At 45.9% G+C, this 23,133-nt stretch overlaps 1 protein-coding gene and 1 long non-coding RNA gene across 2 annotated transcripts in view; one reads left to right on the top strand and one right to left on the bottom strand.

Annotated features, from left to right (window-relative positions):
* Positions 1-252: 252 nt before the first annotated feature.
* ETV7 (ETS variant transcription factor 7) lies at positions 253-7,221 on the bottom strand (the record flags this gene model as incomplete). The annotated part of the gene is given in 8 exon segments (XM_082663491.1): positions 253-370; positions 483-583; positions 3,190-3,234; positions 3,238-3,332; positions 5,110-5,315; positions 5,431-5,437; positions 6,741-6,866; positions 7,068-7,221. Coding segments are annotated over 8 exon segments (852 nt in total).
* A 768-nt stretch (positions 7,222-7,989) lies between these two features.
* LOC309827859 overlaps positions 7,990-23,133 on the top strand; it is a 39,884-nt gene continuing 24,740 nt past the window's right edge. Inside the window, exons 1-2 of the long non-coding RNA XR_014297258.1 lie at positions 7,990-8,104; positions 12,839-12,972. This is a non-coding gene — a long non-coding RNA (uncharacterized lncRNA). The remainder of the gene's footprint in view (positions 8,105-12,838; positions 12,973-23,133) is intronic.

The following is a 23,133-nucleotide window of genomic DNA, read 5'->3' as shown; positions in this document are numbered from 1 at the left end:
TCCCACTTAGCAACCAGGGCTGCCCTATCCAAAGAATGCCCCCACAGTGTCCTGGAGGCGAGGCCTGCCGGTTCTCAGCTGTTCCAGGTCCCCAGGCAGCTTTGAGGTCTGAGACACCAGCTCTGATCCGAGAGTGCAAAACCCAGCTGGGGTTCCCTGCTGCCCTGGGAGGAGAGAGGAACAGCTAGCTGCCTTCGTGGGAGACTCAGTCTCTGACCTGTTGGTGCCCGGTGTCTGGAGTCCACGTGTCCTTCACAGAGAGACTTCCAGCATCTCCTCCTTAAAGTCCACTCTGTCCTGCTCCTGGCTCTCCAGAAGCTCCCTGCTGTTGCCCTTGTCCTGATTGATCTTCCTGGGTGTCTTCAGAAATCTGGAATTCAGGCCCCAGCTGCAAATCAGCCCGTGCCCCAGCTGCAGAGGTCTTCCAGGCCACCCCACCCCAGCTCCACTCCACCTGGCATCTTGGCCCCTAGGCCACTCACCTGAACAGGAGTTTCTGCCTGGTTTCCTTCTTAATGATGTTCAGATTATGGTAGGGGCACAAGGCATGTGACATCTTCTCATAGGTCACGTTCACTTGCTTCTGGAAGGAAAAGCAGCCCCACATCACCCCCTACTCCCCACCCTGCTCCTTCCAGGCCTGGGAGGGAGCAGGTTGGACTGGATGGTTTCTTAAGCCCCTCAGCCCAGGGGTCTGTTAGGGAATATGAAAGTTCTCATGCATTGGGAAGGAGAAAGGCAGGGGAAGGCCGGGGTGGGGGGGGGGTGTGTGGGAAGAAACAATGGGATGGTTCTGTCACCTACTTGACTGAGACCCATGGGCCAGGAGTGAATTGCATGTTGCTTTTAAATGGCAAATGTCACGAGTAGTAACAAATTAATATATAGTTAGTAGGAGAGACAGCATGGTGGGGTAGCATGAAGGCCTTGCCACCTAGCTGTGTGACTTTGACCAAGTCAGGTTTTCCTGTCTCTGGGGAGTGGACTGTGCAGAGTAGGGACAAAGAGGCTGGGCTTTGGTGTCAATTTAAGCTCCAGCTCCACCATTTGGCAGCTGTGTGACCTTGTATAAGTTTCTTTACCTCTCTGCATCTGTTGCCCCAGCTATAAAATGAAAATAAAAACATCAATCTCACAGATTTGTTGTGAGCATTAAATTAGTTAATCCATGAGAGCACTTAGCACAGTGCTTAACATGTGGTCTGTGCTCACTAAATGGAATTGCTGCCCTTGGGGCCTCAGTTGCCCTCCCTCCAGATAAGCACACCCAAACTTTAGTCATTTGCATCCTTCCAGCCACCAGCACTACCCAGAGGCCACAAAACAGGGTGGCGCCCAGAACTACATGGTCTGGATTCAGGTCTCTGCTCTGCCACCTACTGGCTGCAAACACTGGGACAAGTTGATACACCTCTCTGTGCCTCAGTTCCCCATCTGATAATATCCACCCCATGAGGTTGTTGTGAGGATTAAATGAGTTAATACAGGCAAAGCCCTCTGAGCAATGCTTGGCAATCAAATGCTGTGCCATTTTAGGAGATGCTATATATTGCAGATGATCATTATTGGTTTTTTGTTTGTTTGTTTTAATTTATTTAACTTATTTATTTATTTTTGGCCGTGTTGGGTCTTTGTTGCTGCGCATGGGCTTTCTCTAATGGCGGCGAGCGGGGGCTACTCTTCGCTGTGGTGCGCGGGGCTTCTCATTGTGGTGGCTTCTCTTGTTGCAGAGCACGGGCTCTAGGCACAAGGGCTTCAGTAGTTGCAGCATGCGGACTTAGTAGTTGTGGCTTGCGGGCTCTAGAGCACAGGCTCAGTAGTTGTGGTGCATTGGCTTAGTTGCTCCACAGCAGGTGGGATCTTTCCGGACCAGGGCTCGAACCCATGTCCCCCGCATTGGCAGGCAGATTCTCAACCACTGCGCCACCAGGGAAGCCTGATCATTATTGTTAATAGTTTTCTTTAAAGACTCTTTTTAACCTAAATGAATTTATTTATAGACTAGCACACTGGTTTTATATCACCACTGTCAATCATGAGATTGACAAAGTAGTTAAATTTTGTCATCCTAATGCTTACTAAAATAAATAATGATTAGAATTTGGAGTAAACCACCTAAAATCCCCTGGCAGACACCCATTTAGGTATGGGCGCTCCTCACGTTAGGAATGCTGGCCTCGGTCATCCCCAGGCCTTTCCAGCCCTGACAGCTGATGATTCTGCAGGGCCTGAGACCTGGGTTTTCCCAGCTTCCTCCAGGGTACCAGCTTCCTCACCTGGCTTAACAGCAAATGATGCACAATTCATGTAAGCGTGCTTTGAAAGCCTCAAATGCTAAGGAAAGGTGGGATTAAGCAATTAGAAGGCAAGATTCCTGAGTTCCAGGGACAGTCCCCATCCTCAAGAAGTAACTGCCTGTCCCTCGGAATCTCCCAAAATAAAATGATCCCAACAAGAGCCACTATGGAGAATATATGGAGGTTCCTTAAAAAACTAAAAATAGAACTACCATATGACCCAGCAATCCCACTACTGGGCATATACCCAGAGAAAACCATAATTCAAAAAGACACATGCACCCCAATGTTCATTGCAGCACTATTTACAATAGCCAGGTCATGGAAGCAACCTAAATGCCCATCAACAGACGAATGGATAAAGAAGATGTGGTACATATATACAATGGAATGTTACTCAGCCATAAAAGGGAACGAAATTGGGTCATTTATAGAGACGTGGATGAACCGAGAGACTGTCATACAGAGTGAAGTAAGTCAGAAAGGGAAAAACAAATATCGTATATTAACGCATATATGTGGAACCCAGAAAAATGGTACAGATGAACCAGTTTGCAAGGCTTCTGAGACATAGATGTAGAGAACAAACGTATGGACACCAAGGGGGGAAAATGAGGGTGGGGAGTGGGGGGATGAATTGGGAGATTGGGATTGACATACATACACTAATATGTATAAAATAGATAACTAATAAGAACCTGCTGTATAAAAACTAAATAAATAAAATTTAAAAAAAAAGAAAAAAATTTAAGAAAAAAATGCTCCCAACACTTCTGGGGCTGCTGGTGAAGCTCCCATCAGTTGAGGCCTGTCCCCTAGTGCTGAGGGGTCCACTGTGGCCCCTGCCCCGTCATGTGTGTTGAGACCATCCTGCCCGCTGGCTGAGGTTCACCTTGTGGTTTCCCCAGAATCTGGCAAGCCCATTTGGATCCACAACTCAGAAGATCTTGGCATTATTGTCTTCCCACTTGATGTAGGGCTGGTACCAGGTGTCAGAGAGCAGCTGATACTTGTAATCCCACAGCAGCTGGCAGTCTGCAGTTGAGCACAGAGGGTGCAGACGGGGCGCCTTCATGGAGCTGTGAGGACGAGCATGAGAAAGGTGCTCTGGGGCTCTCGAAGCCGGGGCCCAGGCGTGCAGCGGGATGGTGAAGACGATGGTACTAACAGAAACAGCCACACGTGGGGCCTCATTACTCATCTCATTCAATCATCCTGACTCTAACAGGTGGAGACCTTTACCCCGAGGAAGGGATGAGGAAATGGGCTCAGAGAGGTATGGACATAACCCAGTCACCAGGCTCCTAAGGAGCAGGCGGAATGGGGAGCCTAACCCAGCTCTTCAGACACCAAAGCCAACACCCTTCGCCCGGGGGCAGGTGGCGGGGGCACTGGCCAGTGGCTGGCGGCTGGAACCCTGTCTCCAGGTCCCTCTCTGCCCCTGGCCCAGTCACTCAACCTCCCGGATCTCTATTAAATCAGGATTGTAACATCCATCCTATCCAGCCAGCACCCTAGCAGGAGGTTCTGGAAAATCGAACGTGCTATCATGAAGGGCAAGTGGCAGAGGGAGCCTGGGCGCAAGCTCTTAAGTCCCACCTGGGCCACCTGGCTCGGGCGTGGGGGGCAGGTTACCGGACTTCTTCTGAGCCATAGTTTCCTCGTGTTGGGTGATGTGAGGATTAAGTGACATAATCGACCAAAAGACCCTTAGCACAGTGCCTGGTACAGAGTAAGTGCTCTAAGAATGTTAAGCATTATATTAAAATCAAATAACTGTGTTTCAGTGACTCCCAGTCACTTTCAACCCAGGAGCTAAGTTTCTGCCCCCTCTGTGGTGTCTTAGGATAAATGTAGTGGCCCCGCCATGACTAGAAAACACACTTTGGGAAGGCAGTCAGCTTATCTGTCAGTCCATCTGGTTACCTGTCTGTTAGTCAGTCCTTTAACAATGAATGTGGAGAAGTATATCACCTGATTAGAGCTCAGGCCCTAGAGTCAGACTGCCTGGATTCACACTTCAATTCTGCCACTTACTGCTGTGTGACCATGCGAAGGTCACTTAACCTCTCTGTGCCTCATTCTCCTTATCTGTAAAATGGGGCTAATAATAATACCAACCTCAGAGGGCTGTTGTGGGGTTAAATAAAAGCCTTAGAACCATGCCTGGCACATAGTAAACACTCAACTATTTAAAAATAAATAAAGTTTTGGGGCTTCCCTGGTGATGCAGTGGTTAAGAATCCGCCTGCCAATGCAGGGGACACTGGTTCGATCCCTGGTCTGGGAAGATCCCACATGCCGCAGAGCAACTAAGCCCGCGAGTCACAACTACTGAAGCCCACATGCCTAGAGCCCGTGCTCCATAACAAGAGAAGCCACCGCAAAGAGAAGCCCACGCACTGCAACAAAGAGTAGCTCCCGCTCGCCACAACTAGAGAAAGCCCACACGCAGCAACAAAGACCCAAAGCAGCCAAAAATAAATTAATTTTTAAAAATTAATTATAAAAATAAAGTTTTAAAGGGGGAGGGGGCATACCCTAGGCCAGTCTGACTGTCTGAACTATGACTGGTAAATCGTCCCTGGCCTGGACATAGGGTGGGCTTGGCGATCCCGGGCAGCACTTTCTGCCTGCTGTGACCAGACTGTGACCAGCACACAGGAGAATTACTCCACACACCACTGCCAAGCACAGACCCTCTCATTCCCCAGATCAAAATAACCCTCCTCCTTGTCACCCACCCCGCTCTGGGACTTAGCCTCAGCACACCTCCCTCCTGTGTGCCAGGGGAGCACAGCCTCCTACTCACCAGTGATCCTGCCATCAATGGGGGCCTGTGGCATCGTGGGGAAGGAGGAGACTCCCTCAGCCCTGCAGCTGAGCTCCACACAGTGAGATAAACTGAGGGACTCCTGCCTGCTGAGGGGCCAGCTGGCCAGGCCAGGGGCATCCACATGGCTCAAGGAGCTGGCAAGCCCCAGGGCTGGTGGCTGCTGCAGGAGGCCCCGATCCCCTCTGCAAGCAGAGGAGCACCATCGATTCTTTGGGCCCAGAGCCTCCCCCAACCCAGACCCCCTCAGTGACATGCGCGGGAGCCCGTGGGGCTGCACTCCTAGTGCTCTCCCCACACCCAGCCCCTGGTCAGGGAAGCACTGGAGGGTGTGGGTGAGGGCCAGACAGCCCAGGTGCTAACCCTAGCTCCCAGACAAGTAACTTAGTTTCTCAAACCTGCTCCCTCATCTGTAAAATTGTTCACAATGCCAAGAGGTGACAGAGCCAGGTCCAGAACCCAGGTGCCCTCTTCATCCACCCAATAACTATTGATGGAGGACCTTCAATGAGACAGGCATTGTTCTAAGAATGTTGGGGACACATCACTAAACTGAAAAGAGCTTCTGCCCTCATGGAGCTTTATATTCTAGTGGCGTAGGGAGGGGGAGGAAGACAGATGACTAAAATAAAAAAGGAAATAGAAGTAGTATACAATATGGGGGGAAGGGATAAAGCACTACTGTACAAGGCAAATAGGGAATTCTGGGAAATGCCTCACAGACATGATAATATTTGAACAGACACCTAAGGAGGTAGATAAGTGAGCTATGTGGGCATGTAAAGAAGAGATTGCAAGGCAGAGGGAACAGTAAGTGCAAAGGCCCTGAGGCAGGGGTGTCTCTGGCTTGTTCAATGAGCAGGGAGGCTGGTGTGGCTGGAGGAGCATGAACAAGAGGGAGAGGAGTGGGAGAGGACAGCAGAGGGCAGGGAGGTCATTGTATGGACTGGGGCTTTGACGAGTGAGATGAGAGCCACTGGAAGATTTTGAGCAAAGAAGTAGCATGACCTGACTTATGAATCTCTGGCTACTCTGCTGAGAATAGATCATAGGAGATCAAGGGCAGAAGCAAGGAGACCAGTGAGGAGGTTCTCCAGAGGAGGCAGGGGCTGGACCCTGGGCAGCACTACAGGTGTGTGAAGTGGTTGGATTCTGGGTAGATCTTGAAGGTAGAGCCAGCAGGAGTTGTTGACAGTTGGGATGAGGATGAGAGAGAAAGAAAGTAATCAAAAATGACATCCAGCGTTTTGGCCCGAGCAACTGGAAGGTTGCAGCAGTGAGTAAGGACTGGGAGTGACATGAACAGCCCTGTGTGCAGGTCCCTGGAGACCCTGAGGAGAGCAATTTCCATGGAGAGGTCAGGAGGAGAAGAGAGGGATGCCACATAAACAACCCTCTGCTGGAGAGGAGAGCAGAGAAAGGGGGAGATGAGAGGCAAGGCCCCTCGGCTAGAGGACAGTCACAGAGGGCAGCGGTGAGAGTTGGGGAGGCAGGGCAGGGGGAGATGGGGAGCCTGGCCCACAATGCTGCCTCTTTCATCATTTTGCCTGGAAGAAGCTCTGCCCTCTGATGAGGCCAATCTGGGGGAGGGTCTCAGAGAGCCTCCTCACCTTCCAGGCAGCAGGGGAAGGGCTGAGTGGGCACCCTCTGCCTGAAAGCTCTTCCGAAAAAGGGCCCACATGCCACAGCTTGCCGCTGGGTCTTGATGTACTGGAGCAACTCATACAGAACGTCAGCTGAAGCGGGGGGGCGCGGGAGGGCAGGCTGCTGACCAGGTGTCAGCTGGCATGTCCGTCACAAGATTCGTGCTGATGGAGACGCTACGCAGAGGCCTTAGGATGGAAATGGGGAAGGGAGAGGGAGGGAGCAAGACAGCTCCCCAGCCCCACCCCCGCTCCCCCCGGTTTGCATCAGAGAAGCCAGTGAGTGACCCCGACCTGAAGCCAGGGAGCGGAGTGGGAAGTCGTCCTTGGTGAGGATGCAAAGGGCTCGGCCGTTCATCTCAAAGTCCTGCTCCCTGGTGTGCTGCAGAGAATACTCCTGCCCAGCCAAGCGCAGCCAGTGCAGCTCGTCCTTGTTGCTGGAGAGCATGGGCTGGATGGGGTTGACGGAACCCCAAGGAGGTGCCCGGAGAGGAGGACTTGGCTACGGGGTGCCTGACTCTCCGGCTCAAATCGCCTCACCTCACAGATGAGACAGAGTTCAGCCTTCAGCATCCGACAAGGCACTTCCAGCCTGGTCGGGTGGCCCAGTGGCCACACAGCCTCACAGGCTGTCTGCAGTCTGACTGCCCTTTGTTTCTCCAGAGGCAGAACTACCTGGCTTGACACAAGCCGCAGGCCTGCGTGGGTGTTGGCATCTGGAAAACGGGGCTGGTGGTCGAGAACAGTGGAGCGTGTAAAAGCGGCAGTATTTGGGTGAGCAGGCTGTGTTCATCCCTGCCCTTTCTCTTGAGTTCTCCCCAAACTTCCTTTTTCCCTTTCCATCTGAGCCTCTTCCTCCTGTCCCCACACCCCTCCTCCAAGAGAAGGGTCTCACTTATCCGAGTGTTGAACAATCACTGATCTCAGCCTTTCTGCCAGAAGCTATGTTAGGCGCTGGGGTCAACGGGGAAGTTACAACTTTTAAAGTTGCAGGCTGGAGGGGCCAACAGTGACCTGGAGCCCTTTCAGAGACGAAGAGCCGGTTCACATGATTTGAAGGCTGGGCACCTGCCCTAAAGCTAGGGCGCCTGAAATAGGGCCGGGCACGTGACAGTGGGCCAAGCGGCCCCGCCCCCGCCGTCCAGAATGGAGCCCAGGTCTCGCGGAGCTTGAATTCCCGGCTCGGCGTCTCTTCCCTCCACCCTGGCAGAGTGCCCAGCGCCCGAGGGGAGGGCGGCACGAAGCCCGGCCGCGCCCATGGCCGAACTGCCGCCGCGGGCTGGACTGGCCCCGCCAGCTAAGCCCCGTCCGCCCTCCGGGCCGCGCGCCAGGTAAGTTGGGCCCGGCCCCGGCGCCGCGTCCCCGGGCCTCCTCTCCCGGCGAGACCAACTTTTGAGGCACAGGGGTTCGCTTCGAGCCGCCCCTGCTCGTTAGGAAGAGCTGCGCGCAGCATCTTCGTCCAGGGGAACTTCGGCCCCTCATCTCGCCCCTGCCCACCGCCCGGCTTGCTCGGGCGGTCTGGGGTGAGCAAGGGGCCCGACTTGTGCGTCCTGAGGGGACTCGGGGAGGGGGAGGCGCAGAGTCCGGGCTGGAGTCGCAGGGCTCCTCCTCCTGGCTGCTGGGAATCGAGGGGGCGGGGTGGGGGTGGTTCGTCTGCGCTGGGTCCCGGGGCTGGACCCCGCTGCGTTGGGACTCAGCCTCTCAGCCTCCTAACCTCCCCTCCCCGCCCCCCTTACAGTAGGTTCCAATAATATTTAATTGCGTCTCGGGCTTAAAACTCATCCATAGTCTCGAAGGTCCCTTGATTCAGCCAAGTCCCTCCGTGCTCCTTCCTCTATTAGATAAAGTACCAGGGAGGAGGGGGCGGGGGAGAGGACTGGAGGGACCCCTGAAGCTCTGGCCTCGGCCGAAAAGGTGCTTCTGATGTTTTCATTTCCCTTGCTGAGCTGCTGCTTCTGGGTTAAATTCATTTTATTGCCTGTTCATTTTTAAAGAAAGACTGACAGAGTTACTCTAATAGATCAAGGGTCTGAGCTCAGAGTAGGTCAAAGGCACTTACAGGTAGATAGGTGAATAAAAATAGAAGGAGGGTTGGCAAGTACAGCCAGGACACCTGTGTTCATAGCATACTAATAAAGGCCAGAATCTCCTCATTTATCTCTGGTGGGAAATGCTGATGGTGTCACAGGATCAAACTCAAACCGCATCCAAACCAGGTGATTTCCCCTGAGCATTCAGTGAAAGGAAGTATCTGTCCATGGTAGGAGTGGCTGGGCAGTTTTGAATGGTCGGATGAGAGGAGCTTGCCTAGAATGGAACTAAAGATCTGCTCACGTGTTCCCGTGTGAAGACGCACATGGACATCAAACCTATACCGTTCCTATGAATGCTCAGTCTCATGTTTATTCTTCCAGACACACTCCCGGCATCATTTATTGGGAGCAGGAGCCGTTGGGGTCCAGCGAGCTTCCCAGCATGAGACAGGCACTTTCCTAGAGCTTCCAAACAGTTCTTTAAAAATCGTTACTCTGAGGTTTGTGAGTTGTATTTTCATTGCACTTCAGAGACTTCCTGTTTATCTCCCGGTCTCTGGTAACAACATAGCATTTTGTTTGAACCCTTGGTTTGTCTTAAGGAGACCCTGGTTTTGGAGGTTTTGATTAAAAAGTGCCTTGTACTGGACTTCCCTGGTGGCGCAGTGGTTAAGAATCTGCCTGCTAATGTAGGGGACACGGGTTCGAGCCCTGGTCTGGGAAGATCCCACAGGCTGCGGAGCAACTAAGCCCTTGAGGCACAACTACTGAGCCTGCGCGTCTAGAGCCTGTGCTCTGCAACAAGAGAAGCCACGACAATGAGAAGCCCGCGCACCGCGTTGAAGAGTAGCCCGCACCACGTTGAAGAGTAGCCCCCGCTCGCCGCAACTAGAGAAAGCCCACACACAGAAACGAAAACCCAACACAGCCAAAATTAAATAAATTTATTTAAAAAAAAAAAGTGCCTTGTACTACAGGGTTTTTTGATCTGCAGTTGGACTTCTGATTTTAAAATACCACATTCCAGTTAGTAGGAAGCAAAGATGTTATCTGTTTCTACAGAAGTTTTATGTAGTATTCCAGGAAATAGAGGCTTTGATTCTTCCCATCGTCAGATGATTTGAGCCCATCTTCGTGACCAAACACTTTTACATTACACTGACTAGAAGGAATAATCACAGAGAAAAAAAAATGGGTTGGTGGTGGGATCTTTATTCTCAACTGCATTTGAATCTTTTGGAACCCAACTGAATGTATTTGTATGGTTTGCACCATGCGTTTCTCCGTCTTCTCTTCATGAGTTCCCTCAAAGAGAACACTCTGGACCTCGATGGCCACCTTTATTCACATAAAGGATTTTTCCATTTGGAGTAAACATGCTGGGAGGTGAGGAGTTAATATTGTGTAGAATCAATGTCCCACATTTTCAGAGGGGTCTCAATCCAGAACAAAGAATGAGAAGAGGACTCTGATGGTACCAGCTCTACCGACTGGGAGAAAGTCTCTCTGCCAGTTGGGAAAATCACTTCATGAGTCTTTGTATTTTTTAATCAGAGATATAACCAGAGGATCTGTATTTTATGCATTTTGAAGAGAAAAGAGGCTGAATTTGGCTTCTATATTTACTTTTTCCATTTTTCTCATGTTAATATTTTTTTAAAAAACCAACAAAAACCCCTTTGGATCCCTGCAATAGCCCAAAGTCATACTGCCTTGGCAACAGTAGCTAGTCCACTGGAGTCTCCAAATATCAAGACAGAAAATTTTAAATGCACTTCCAGGGACTTCCCTGGCTGTCCAGTGGTTAAGACTTTGTGCTTCTACTACAAGGGGCACGGGTTCCATCCCTAGTCAGGAAACTAAGATCCCACATGCTGCATGGCTCGGCCAAAAAAACAAAAACATAAAATGCACTTCCAATAAAATGTCACATTTTTAAAGACATTAGAACTGACCTTCCAGGCTTCCCTGCTAGCACAGTGGTTAAGAATCCACCTGCCAAGGCAGGGGACACGGGTTCGAGCCCTGGCCTGGGAAGATCCCACATGCCGCAGAGCAACTAAGCCCGTGCGCCACAACTACTGAGCCTGCTCTCTACAGCCCGCGAGACACAGCTCCTGAGCCCGTGTGCCACAACTACTGAAGCCCGTGCACCTAGAGCCCATGCTCCACAACAAGAGAAGCCACAGCAGTGAGAAGCCCATGCACCACAACAAAGAGTAGCCCCCGCTCACCACAACTAGAGAAAGCCTGCACGCAGGAACGAAGACCCAATGCAGCCAAAAATAAATTTAATTAATTAATTAATTATTTTAAAAAAAGATCCTTTGGCTTACAGGATCTTAGTTCTCCGACCAGGGATTGAACCCAGGCCCTCGGCAGTGAAAGTGCCTAGTCCTAACCCCTGGACCACCAGGGAATTCCCTAGTAACTAGTTTTTAAAGCTAATGAATTTGTTCTTTAACCCTACTTATCACTTATCAGCAGTGTGTATAACGTGCTGCTTTCCCCCCACCCCCTCAGGCCGTGTCTCTCTCAGGGCTGACTGCAATTCCTACAAGATGTGTTCACTTTATTTTATTTTTTGAACTTTTAATTTTATATTGGGGTATAGCCACTTAACACTGTTGTGATAATTTCAGGTGCACAGCAAAGCAACTCAGCCATACATATACATGTGTCCATTCTTCCCCAAACTCCCCTCCCATCCAGGTTGCCACATAACATTGAGCAGAGTTCTGTGTGCTATACATTAGGTCCTTGTTGGTTATCCATCTTAAATATAGCAGTGTGTACATGTCGATCCCAAACTCCCTGACTATCCCTTCCCCCCTGGTAACCATAAGTTCGTTCTCTAAGTTTATGAGGCTGTTTCTGTTTTGTAAATGAGTTCCTTTGTATTATTTCTTTTTAGATTCCGCATAGAAGGGATATTGTGATATTTCTCTTTCTCTGTCCGACTTACTTCACTCAGTATGACAGTCTCTAGGTCCATCCATGTTGCTGCAAATGGCATTATTTCATTCTTTTTAATGACTGAGTAATATTCCATTATGTACATGTACCACATCTTCCTTTAACCATTCCTCTGTTGCATGGACGTTTAGGTAGCTTCCATGTCTTGGCTATTGTAAACAGTGCTGCAGTGAACATTGGGGTGCATGTATCCTTTCAGACCATGTTTTTCTCTGGATATATGCCCAGGAGTGGGATTGCAGGGTCATATGGTAGCTCTATTTTTAGTTTCTTAAGGAACCTCCATACTGTTCTCCATAGTGGCTGTACTACTTTACATTCCCACCAACAGTGCAAGAGGGTTCCCTTTTCTCCACACCCTCTCCAGCGTTTATTGTTTGTGGATTTTTTGATGATAGCCATTTTGACTGGTGTGAGGTGATATCTCATTGTGGTTTTGATTTGCATTTCTCTAATAATTAGCGATGTTGAACATCTTTTCATGTGCCTGTTGGCCATCTATATATCTTCTTTGGAGAAATGTCTATTTAGGTTTTCTGCCCATTTTTTGATTGGGTTGTTTGTTTTGATGTTATTAAGCCTCATGAGCTGTTTGTAAATTTTGGAGACTAATCCCTTATTGGTCACATCGTTTACAAATATTTTCTCCCAATCTGTGTGTTGTCTTTTCATTTTGTTTATGGTTTCCTTTGCTGTGCAAAAGCTTTTGAGTTTAATTAGGTCCCATTTGTTTATTTTTGTTTTTATTTCCATTGTTCTCGGAGATGGACCGAAAAAGATATTCCTGTGATTTATGTCAGAGAGTGTTTTGCCTGTGTTTTTCTCTAGGAGTTTTATAGTGTCCAGTCTCACATTTAGGTCTTTAATCCATTTTGAGTGTATTTTTGTGTATGGTGTTAAAGAATGATCTAATTTCATTTTTTTGCATGTAGCTGACCAGTTTCCCCAGCACCGTTTGTTGAAAAGACTGTCTTTCCACCATTGGATAGTCTTGCCTCCTTTGTCGTACAGATGCGTTCACTTTAAATCCACCCATTCGCCTGTCTTCTCTTCCAGGTAGCTATAGAGTCCACTGCCTCAAATGGGGACCCCAGGAACAGCTGTTCCCTGCACTACATCTACGCCTAGCAGCCCAGCGAGTACCTGAAGGCCTTGCTGGCCGTGGGGGAGATTTGCCAGGACTATGACAGGTATGAGACTCCCCATCTCTGTGGGTTCGCATGGCCCCTGACTGACCCTGGGCAGAAGAATGGAAATTAAGTCATTGCTGAGGCTCATGAGGGGACAGAATAAAGCCTGGCCCCAGACGTGTCATCTTCTCCACACCTAGAGAAACTGAGTTTACACCAAGCTCACACTGGGCACCAAAAAAATCCTCTTAGCTTTCTTCTCTTACTTGGCTGGCAGGACCACTGGATAGCAATTTTGGTTTCCCTCTTGTAAGGTTTCAGTATGTGCTTTGCTACGCAAAGTTTGGTGCATGGACCAGCAGTGTAAGGTCACCTAGGAACTTAGAGCATCAAGCCCCACTTGAGAATCGGAATCAGCATCTCCAGTGTAACACGATTCCCGGATGGTTCGTGTGCACTGTGGAGTTGGAGAAGCACCAGTTTAGTGGGCACTGTTCTGTCTAATCCTTACATTAACCCTTCTGTCATGGGTGTTGTTTACCAGCAGAGGAAAACCATGCAGGGAGGTAAAGTGCCCTGTTGCACAGCCAGAAGCAGGATTTAAACCCAGATCCAGCTCATTCCACAGCGTAAGCTCGTAATCATGGATTTCACTGACCTTAAAAGCTATTGATAACTTTAGCAGAGGGTGTGTGTCTGCCCACGTGCATGTGTGTGTGCCCATACCAGTGTGTGTGTGTTTGTATGTATGCCTATAGAAAACACGATTTTGAGATCAGATGAGATCAGATCAGTATTATATTTATTTTTACTTGGTGGAAAACATTGACCTTTCCCACTAAGAGAATTCCCTGTAAGAAATGATTTACATAAGTCACATTAAACTGGATTTATTCTGCCTTTCCAGTATTTCCAGACTGAGGTGATGTTGTGCACACTTGATCCAGAAGGCTCTTTGACGGAGAACTAGTGTAAATATAAATATGAGTAAATCTCAGTTGACTGCCTGGCATGATGGTAAAAGAGGGCTAGTTAGTAATGAGCAACAACTAACTGACCTGTTAAACCAGGAAAATAAAGTGACTCTGTCCTCTAGTTTCAGAGAGATTTCATGGGATAGCCTGAATTTCTGTTCTTTCTAGTCTCATAATTGGTGATAATCGTATTAAAAACTTGATACCCCAGCACCATAGGGAGTGACACAACCTAGTGACCAGAAGGTGCAGAGAAACCAACAGGACAGGTAATAGGAAAGTTTCCATCAGTGTCCTTCCCGCTGGTGAGTCTCTGGATTCGGCTTGGTCATTGCCAGTAATTCAGATGGGTTGGAAGCCAGTCGGGGATGAATGAACAGGTCCAATCAAATCAGACAGCTCTAAACACTAGGCTCGTAGTGTTTAGAATGGAATGTGCATGGAACCACACTTCCCCTCTTACACATTTGGAATAAAGGGCAATAATAACATTTTGTGTGTGTGTGTGTGTGTGGCCATGCCATGTGGCTTGTGGGATCTTAGTTCTCTGACCAGGGATTGAACCCACGCCTGCAGCAGTGAAAGCGTGGAGTCCTAACCACTGGACTGCCAGGGAATTCCCAATAATAGCATTTTTAATTATCTTGTTGAAGTAATAGTTATACTTGCGATATTGTCTGTAAAGACAATTGGAATCTCAGCTCTGATTTCTTCAGGCCCCAATTCAGGGAGGATTCTTAGAGAGGCTCATGTCATGGAGATTTCTGCCAAGGAGGGAAAAGATGGACAGATTGCGTCCCCACTGTCAGAAACTCTTCCAAATGTCCCCAAGACACCAATACAGTAATTCTCTCCTTCTATCACGCACACAGTTCATTGAGGGGACAGTCCTTTCCCTGATGTATATCCCTGGCAGCTTTGTCATAAATTAACTGACCTCATATGTGTGGTTTTTTTCCTGGGCTCTCTATTCTATTCCTCTGGCCCGTGTGCTTCTTTTTGTGCCATTTCTACACTGTTTGGTTACTGTACCTTTGTAATATGGTTTCAAGTCAGTGAGTGAGTTTCCTCCAGCTGCTGTTCTTCTTTCTCTGGATCCCCTTGGCTGTTTGGGGTCCTTTGTGGTTCCATGCAAATGTCAGGATTGTTTGTTCAGCCTCTGTGAAAAATTCCATTGGAATTTTGATAGGAATTGCATTGAACGTGCACACTGTTTTGGGTAGAATGGACATTTTAGCACTACTAATTCTTTCCATTCATGAGCACAGGATATCTTTCCATTTATCTGTGTCTTCAGTTTCTTCATCAAATGTCTTAAGGTTTTCAGTGTGCAGCTCTTTCACGTCTTGGGTTAAATTTATTCCTAGGTAGTTGGTTCTTTTGATGTTATTGTAAATGGGATTGTTTTCTTGATTTCTCTCTCTCTGATGGTTCATTATTAGTGTAGAAAAACACAACTGATTTTTGTGTATTGATTTTGTATCCTGCAGCTTTACTGAATTCATTTATTGGTTCTAACAGTTTTTTGGTGATTTAATACAGAAAACTGGAATTAGAAATCCCACTGTTTCTACCACATCCAGGTCATACACAACACCCAAGACATAGTGGCTACTAATATAATCTTCCCACAGTGTCCCTTAAAAACATGTGAAGTCCTACAAGGGTGAATTGCATCATCATTTTGGGTGAGCAGGATCTGAGTAGGGCTTGGTCTCTATAGCAAAGGTTGTTGTCTTCTCTACATTTCTTTCCTTTTATTGACATGACTATTTTGAAAAGTAATTTATTTACCAGTAATTTCAAACGTATAGAAAATTTAAAATAGCAGTACAAAGTACTCACATTTGCCACTGTACACAAAACACTTCAGTGTCCCAAAATAGGGACACTCTTCCAGGGAACCAGCACGAAACCTCCACATGAGGAAATATTATGGTTTCCACATTATGATGCAATTCACAGACCCACTTCAACTTTCACCAGCTGCCCCAACTCTAGGGAAATGTCTCTTTTCATTCTGATCCTGTTTTGTTCTTCTGAAATGATGAGTGATACTTTCCCTCATTATCACAACCTTGATGGATTGAAAGTGCATAGGATGAATAAGATCTGGGTGACCTTTTCTGTATTGGAACATGTATCAGTAGTTCATTCTTTTTTTTTTTTTTTTTTTTTTTGCGGTATGTGGGCCTCTCACTGTTGTGACTTCTCCCGTTGCGGAGCACAGGCTCCGGACACGCAGGCTCAGCAGCCATGGCTCACGGGCCCAGCCACTCTGCGGCATGTGGGATCTTCCCGGACCGGGGCACGAACCCGTGTCCCCTGCATCGGCAGGCGGACTCTCAACCACTGCGCCACCAGGGAAGCCCTTCATTCATTTTTTATTGTGATTAAATGTACATAACATTTACCATTTAAACCATTTTAAGTACACAGTTCTATGGCATTAACCACACTCATATTGTTGTACAAATATCCTCACCATCCACGTTCAGATCTTTTCCATTTTCACCAATGAAACTCTGTAGCCATTAAACACTAATTCCCCTCAGCAACTGCATTCTATTTTCTGCCTTTGAACTTGACTTCTCTGGATACCTCATATAAGTGGAATCATATCATTTTTGTTCTTTTGTGACAGGGCTATTTCACTTATCATAATGGATCAAGGTTAATATATGTTGTAGCACGTGTCAGAATTTCCTTAGTTTTTAAGGATGAATTTTCAATGCTTTTTGTGTATACCACATTTAGTTTATCCATTCATCCATTGACACTTGGGTCACTTCCACCTTTTGCTACTGTGATTAATATTGCTATGAAGATGAGTGTACCCGTATCTGTTCCAGTCCCTGCTTTCAATCTTTTGGGTATATCCTGATGTGGAATTGATGGATCATATGTTAATTCTATGTGGAAGTTTTTGAGGAACTGCCATACTGGTTTCAACAGAGACTATATCATTTCACTTGATTCCTTTTAAGACAGAATAATATGGATCAGCCTCCATGTCACTTATCCATTTACCCATTGGTGGACATTAGCATTGTTTCTACCTTTTGGCTGTTGTGAACAGTGCTGCTGTCAATAGATGTGTACACCTGTTTTCAATTCTTTGGGTTCTATATCTAGGGGTGGAGTTGTTGAACCATAGATAATTGTATATTCATGGAGTAAACAGAGGTTGCACCATTTTCCATTTCCACAATAAGGTTTAAAAGTTTCAGTGTCTCTGCATTGTTGCCAACATTTGTTATTTTAAATGTTTTTGATTATACCCATTTTAGCATGTGTGAAGGCATTATTATTGCATTGTGGTTTTAAGTTGCATTTCCATCATATCTTTTCAGCTGCTTGTTGACCATCTGCATGTCTTGTTTGGGGAAGGGTCTATTTAAGTCCTTTGTCCACATTTAAAATTGGGTTATTTGTCTTTGTTGATGAGTTGTAAAAGTTCTTGATACACCTGGATAAACACTTATCAGATATAAATATAATGTGAAATTCTTCCATTCTGTGGGCTGTCATTTCACTTTCTAAATTGCATTTTTTTGATGCACAAAGCTTTTTAATTTAAGGAAATCTAATTTTTTTCTTCTGGTTGCTGGTTATGAAGGTTTATCCCTATGTTTTATTGGAGATTTTACAGAGTCGTCCCTCAGTATCCATGAGGGATTGGTTCCAGGACACCCCACAGATATCCAAATCCATGGATGCTCAAATCTCTTATATAAAATGATATAGTATTTGCACATAACCTAGGTACATCTTCCTGTATACTTCAGATCATTCCTAGATTGTGTATAAGAACTAATGCAATATAAATGCTATATAAATGTTGTAAAAACAATGTGAATGTTATGTAAATAGTTGCTGAAATGTGGTAAATTCAAGTTTTTCCTTTTGAAACTTTTTGGCATTTTTTTTCTAATAGTTTTTGATCTGGCATTGGTTGAATCCATTGATGTGGAACCCGTGGATTCAAGGAGCTGAGTAAAATTTTACTTTTTACATTTAAGCCTTTTATGTATTTTGAGATGCTTTTTGTATGTGGTATGAGGTAAGGGTCCAATTTCATTCCTCTGCATGTGGTTAGCCAGTCACCTAGCACCATTTGTTGAAAACACCATTTCCCCCCATTTTAATGCTGTTGACTGTAGTCTGAAATCCGTTCATCATAGATGAATGGGTTTATTTCTAGGATCTCCATTCAGTTGCATTCATCTGTATGTATATCTTCATGCCAGTATCACAGCATTTTATTTAATGTTGCTGTGTGCTGTGTTGATTTTCTTTCTAAAAATTGTTTTAGCTCTTTAGGTTCTCTTGAAATTCCACATTTCAGGGTGTCATATTCTGCTCCCTTTCACATGGATGTACCCCAGTTTGCTTATGCATCATCTACTGAACACATCCTAATTCCTGTAAGGTTTAGACATTATGAGTAGAGGTTCTGTGCATAATAGCATCCTTGTTTTTGTTTGGATACAGTTTTCCAAAGCAGTTGTGTGAATACTGGAGGCATGATGGATGGATCTCAAGATGTGAGACCTCTTTGGCTTTGGAAAATACTGCCAACCTGTATCTCAAGAGGCCGTCTGTGCATTCCATCAGCAATGAAGAAGAGTTGCTGTTGTTCCCCTTCCTCCCGTAATCGGTATTGTCATTTTGGGAGGAGGTTAGCAGCTCTAATAGGTGTGTGGTGCTGTCTTGTTGTTTTGTTTATTTATTTTTTAAATTTATTTATTTTTTTATTTTTGGCTGTGTTGGGTCTTTGTTGCTGCGTGGGCTTTCTCTCTAGTTGCGGCGAGCGGGGACTACTCTTCGTTGCGGTGCGCGGGCTTCTCATTGCAGTGGCTTCTCTTGTGGAAGAGCACGGGCTCTAGGCACACGGGCTTCAGAGTTGTGGCACGCGGGCTCAGTAGTTGTGGCTTGTGGGCTCTAGAGCACAGGCTCAGTAGTTGTGGCTCACCGGCTTAGTTGCTCCACAGCATGTGGGATCTTCCCGGACCAGGGCTCAAACCCATGTCCCCTGCATTGGCAGGTCGATTCTTAACCACTGCACCACCAGGGAAGTCCCTGTCCTGTTGTTTTAATTTGTAATTCCCTAATGATATATGACATTGATCATATTTTTGTCCACTTATTTATTATCTGTATATCTTCTTTGGTCAGGTGTCTGTTCAGATCTTTACCCATCTGTAATGAAGGTGTTTGCTTTATAGTTGTACAAACTCTTATCAGATATGCATATTGCAAATATTTTTTCTCCCAATTTGTGGCTTGTCTTTTGGTTTTCTGAGAATTTAAAGTTTAAAATTTTTAAAGTCCATGTTCAAAATTTTATTTCTTTTGTGGATAAGCTTTTGAAGTTTTGTGTTAAAATTCACCAAGTCCAAGGTTATGTAGATTTCCTTCTATGTTTTCATCTACAATTTTTATAGTTTTGCATTTTAAATTTGTCTATGGACAATTTTGAGTGAATGTTGGTGTAAGTTGTAAAGTTTGTGCCTACGGTCTTTTGATTGAATATGGTTTCCAATTAACTATTCTATAACTATTTTTGGAGAAGTCATGGGATATGTGGCTCCATTTCAGTTTGAATTTCCAAATTTAGTGGTTTCTGCAGGCTTGCCAGCTGGGAGCATGGGCTTCACAGAACTGAGAGGCTGCGGCCTGCACTTCCCAGCTGGCCAGCAGGTGGCGCCAAGCCTGCCTCTCTGACCCTTGAGGTGCATACACATTCCCTCCCTCCTGTCACAGCCCAGGGTCTGAGTGTCCCCTCCCTCCTGTCACAGCCCATTGCCTTTTGACAATGTTGAAGGTGACCTGAAGGTCCAGAAATCCCCTTACCCTCTGTGTCTGGGAAACCTTCCCTCAAACACCCTTCCCCGCAAAGACTCTGCTGAGACTCAGTATCCCCCCTTTCCTGACCAGGCCACACAAACCCAGTCCCTCCCCCGACTCATCAGCCAGGAAATGACACGCTCCTTCCCAGGATCAGTCAGAACAATAGCTGGTCACCCACGCATTCCCCTTCTCCCCGGCCCAAACCGTAGCCACTGCCCTCCACCTTGTGCAGAAGCCCCGCTCAGGGCATCTCCCTAGTCAGGACCTCTGATCCATGTGCTGTCAGGCCACCTTTCATGCCAGCCCCACACCCAGACCTTTATACTTGTGTTTACACCTCTCCATGGAGAAACCTCCTTTACCCCAACTATCCAGATGTTTACAGACCTTGTCTCTTTTCCTCCAGCTTTTCAATCTCAGAATTACCTGACTGTCACCACTCACAGTCCCTGCAGAGCCCAGAGATTTCTCTTTGAAGGAAAGGTTCTGGAGAAATCAGAGGGATAAATAAAGATGCCCAAGAGGGTGAAGAGTGAGTGTTTTCTGGTTAGAATTTTAAAGTGCTCCAACTAATAGATCATTTGCATTCTAATAACATGTTGTTCCTGAATTTTAATGAGGGAAATTCTTTATCTCATAAATATGCCAAGTGGGAAGTCCATTTAAAAAAATGTTATCGAGGTAACTCTGAGGGTTTACAAAGAATGAGGACACAACGTCCTTTGTTCAGACACTGGCTGAGAGCTTCCCGCCAGGAGCCTCAGCCCCTTGGAGGGCGGGGCGGCCACGACCCTCCTCCCACAGGTGGGCCTCCTCAAGTGCATCCTGCACACAGGCCCAATGCCATCACAGAATCCAGAATTGGCCAATGGCAGGCAGCTGGCTAGAGATGCGGACAAGAGAAAACTGCCCAACAGCCTGGGACCACCCTGTGGCATGGCCTCAGGACGCTGGTCCAGCCCAACAGCACCTCTGCGTAGCCACACACCAGGCCAAGAGCTCTTCTGGTCTGGGATAAGGCAGGAAACTGTGAGTTGAAAGGAGGAGGAGATAGCCTCATCCACCAGAGGGCAGACAGCAGAAACAAGAAGAACTTCAGTTCTGCAGCCTGGGGAAGGAAAACCACATTCACAGAAAGATAGACAAAATGAAAAGGCAGAGGACTTTGTACCAGATTGAAGGAACAAGATAAAACCCCAGAAAAATAACTAAATGAAGTGGAGCTAGGCAACCTTCCAGAAAAAGAATTCAGAATAATAATAGTGAAGATGATCCATGACCTTGGAAAAAGAATGGAGGCAAAGATCGAGAAGATGCAAGAAATGTTTAGCAAAGTCCTAGAAGAATTAAAGAACAAACACCTAGAAGAATTAAAGAACAAACAAACAGAGATGAACAATACAATAACTGAAATGAAAAAAACACTAGAAGGAGTCAATAGCAGAATAACTGAGGCAGAAGAATTGATAAGTGACCTGGAAGACAGAATGGTGGAATTCACTGCCATGGAACAGAAAGAAAAAAGAATAAAAAGAAATGAAGGACAGCCTAAGAAACCTCTGGGACAACATTAAACACACCAACATTCACATTATACTGGTCCCAGAAGGAGAAGAGAGAGAGAAAGGACCGGAGAAAATATTTGAAGAGATTATGGTCGAAAAATTCCCTAACATGGGAAAGGAAATAGCCATCCAAATCCAGGAAGCTCAGAGAGTCCCAAGCAGGATAAACCCAAGGAGAAACACACTGAGACACATAGTAATCAAATTGACAAAAATGAAAGACAAAGAAAAATTATTGAAAGCAACAAGGGAAAAATGACAAATAACATACAAGGGAACTCCCATAACGTTAATAGCTGATTTCTCAGCAGAAACTCTGCAAGCCAGAAGGGAGTGGCACAATATATTTAAAGTGATGAAAGGGAAGAACCTACAACCAAGATTACTCTACCCAGCAAGGATCTCATTCAGATTCAATGGAGAAATCAAAAGTTTTACAGACAAGCAAAAGCTAACAGAATTCAGCACCACCAAACCAGCTCTACACCAAATGCTAAAGGAACTTTTGTAAGTGGGAAACACAAGAGAAGAAAAGGACCTACAAAAACAAACCCATAACAATTAAGAAAATGGTAATAGGAACATACATATTAATAATTACCTTAAACATGAATGGATTAAATGTTCCAACCAAAAGACACAGGCTCGCTGAATGGATACGAAAACAAGACCCATATATATGCTGTCTACAAGAGACCCACTTCAGACCTAGGGACACATACAGACTGAAAGTGAGGGGATGGAAAAAGATATTCCATGCAAATGGAAATAAAAGAAAGCTGGAGTAGCAATACTCAGATAAAATAGACTTTAAAATAAAGAATGTTACAAAAGAGAATGAAGGACACTGCATAATTATCAAGGGATCAATCCAAGAAGATGATATAACAATTATAACTATATATGCACCCAACATAGGAGCACCTCAGTACATAAGGCAACTGCTAACAGCTATAAAAGAGGAAACCGACAGTAACACAATAATAGTGGGGGACTTTAACACCTCACTTACACCAATGGACAGATCATCCAGACAGAAAATTAATGAGGAAACACAAGCTTTAAATGACACATTAGACCAGATAGATTTCATTGATATTTATAGGACATTCCATCCAAAGACAGCAGATTACACTTTCTTCTCAAGTGCGCACGGAACGTTCTCCAGGATAGATCACATCTTGGGTCACAAATCAAGCCTCAGTAAATTTAAGAAAATTGAAATCATATCAAGCATCTTTTCCAACCACAATGCTATGAGATTAGAAATCAATTACAGGGGGAAAAAAACGTAAAAAACACAAACACATGGAGGCTAAACAATACGTTAGTAAATAAGCAAGAGATCACTGAAGAAATCAAAGAGGAAATAAAAAAATACCTAGAGACAAATTACAATGAAAACATGACGATCCAAAACCAGATGCAGCAAAAGCAGTTCTAAGAGGGAAGTTTATGGCAATACAAACCTACCTCAAGAAACAAGAAAAATCTCAAATAAACAAACTAACTTTACACCTAAAGGAGCTAGAGAAAGAAGAACAAACAAAACCCAAAGTTAACAGAAGGAAAGAAATCATAAAGATCGGAGCAGAAATAAATGAAATAGAAACAAAGAAAACAATAGCAAAGATCAATAAAACTGAAAGCTGGTTCTTTGAGAAGATAAACAAAATTGATAAACCTTTAGCCAGACTCATCAAAAAAAAGAGGGAGAGGACTCAAATCAATAAAATTAGAAAATGAAAAGGAGAGGTTACAACAGTCACCACAGAATTACAAAGCATCATAAGAGACTACTACAGGCAACTCTATGGCAATAAAATGGA

The sequence above is a fragment of the Grampus griseus genome, assembly GCF_964374135.1.
Source record: "Grampus griseus genome assembly, chromosome: 10".
NCBI classification, from domain to species: Eukaryota; Metazoa; Chordata; class Mammalia; order Artiodactyla; family Delphinidae; genus Grampus; species Grampus griseus.
The sequence above is the reverse complement of the archived record's forward strand: the minus strand, read 5'-3'. Positions and strand labels throughout refer to the sequence as shown.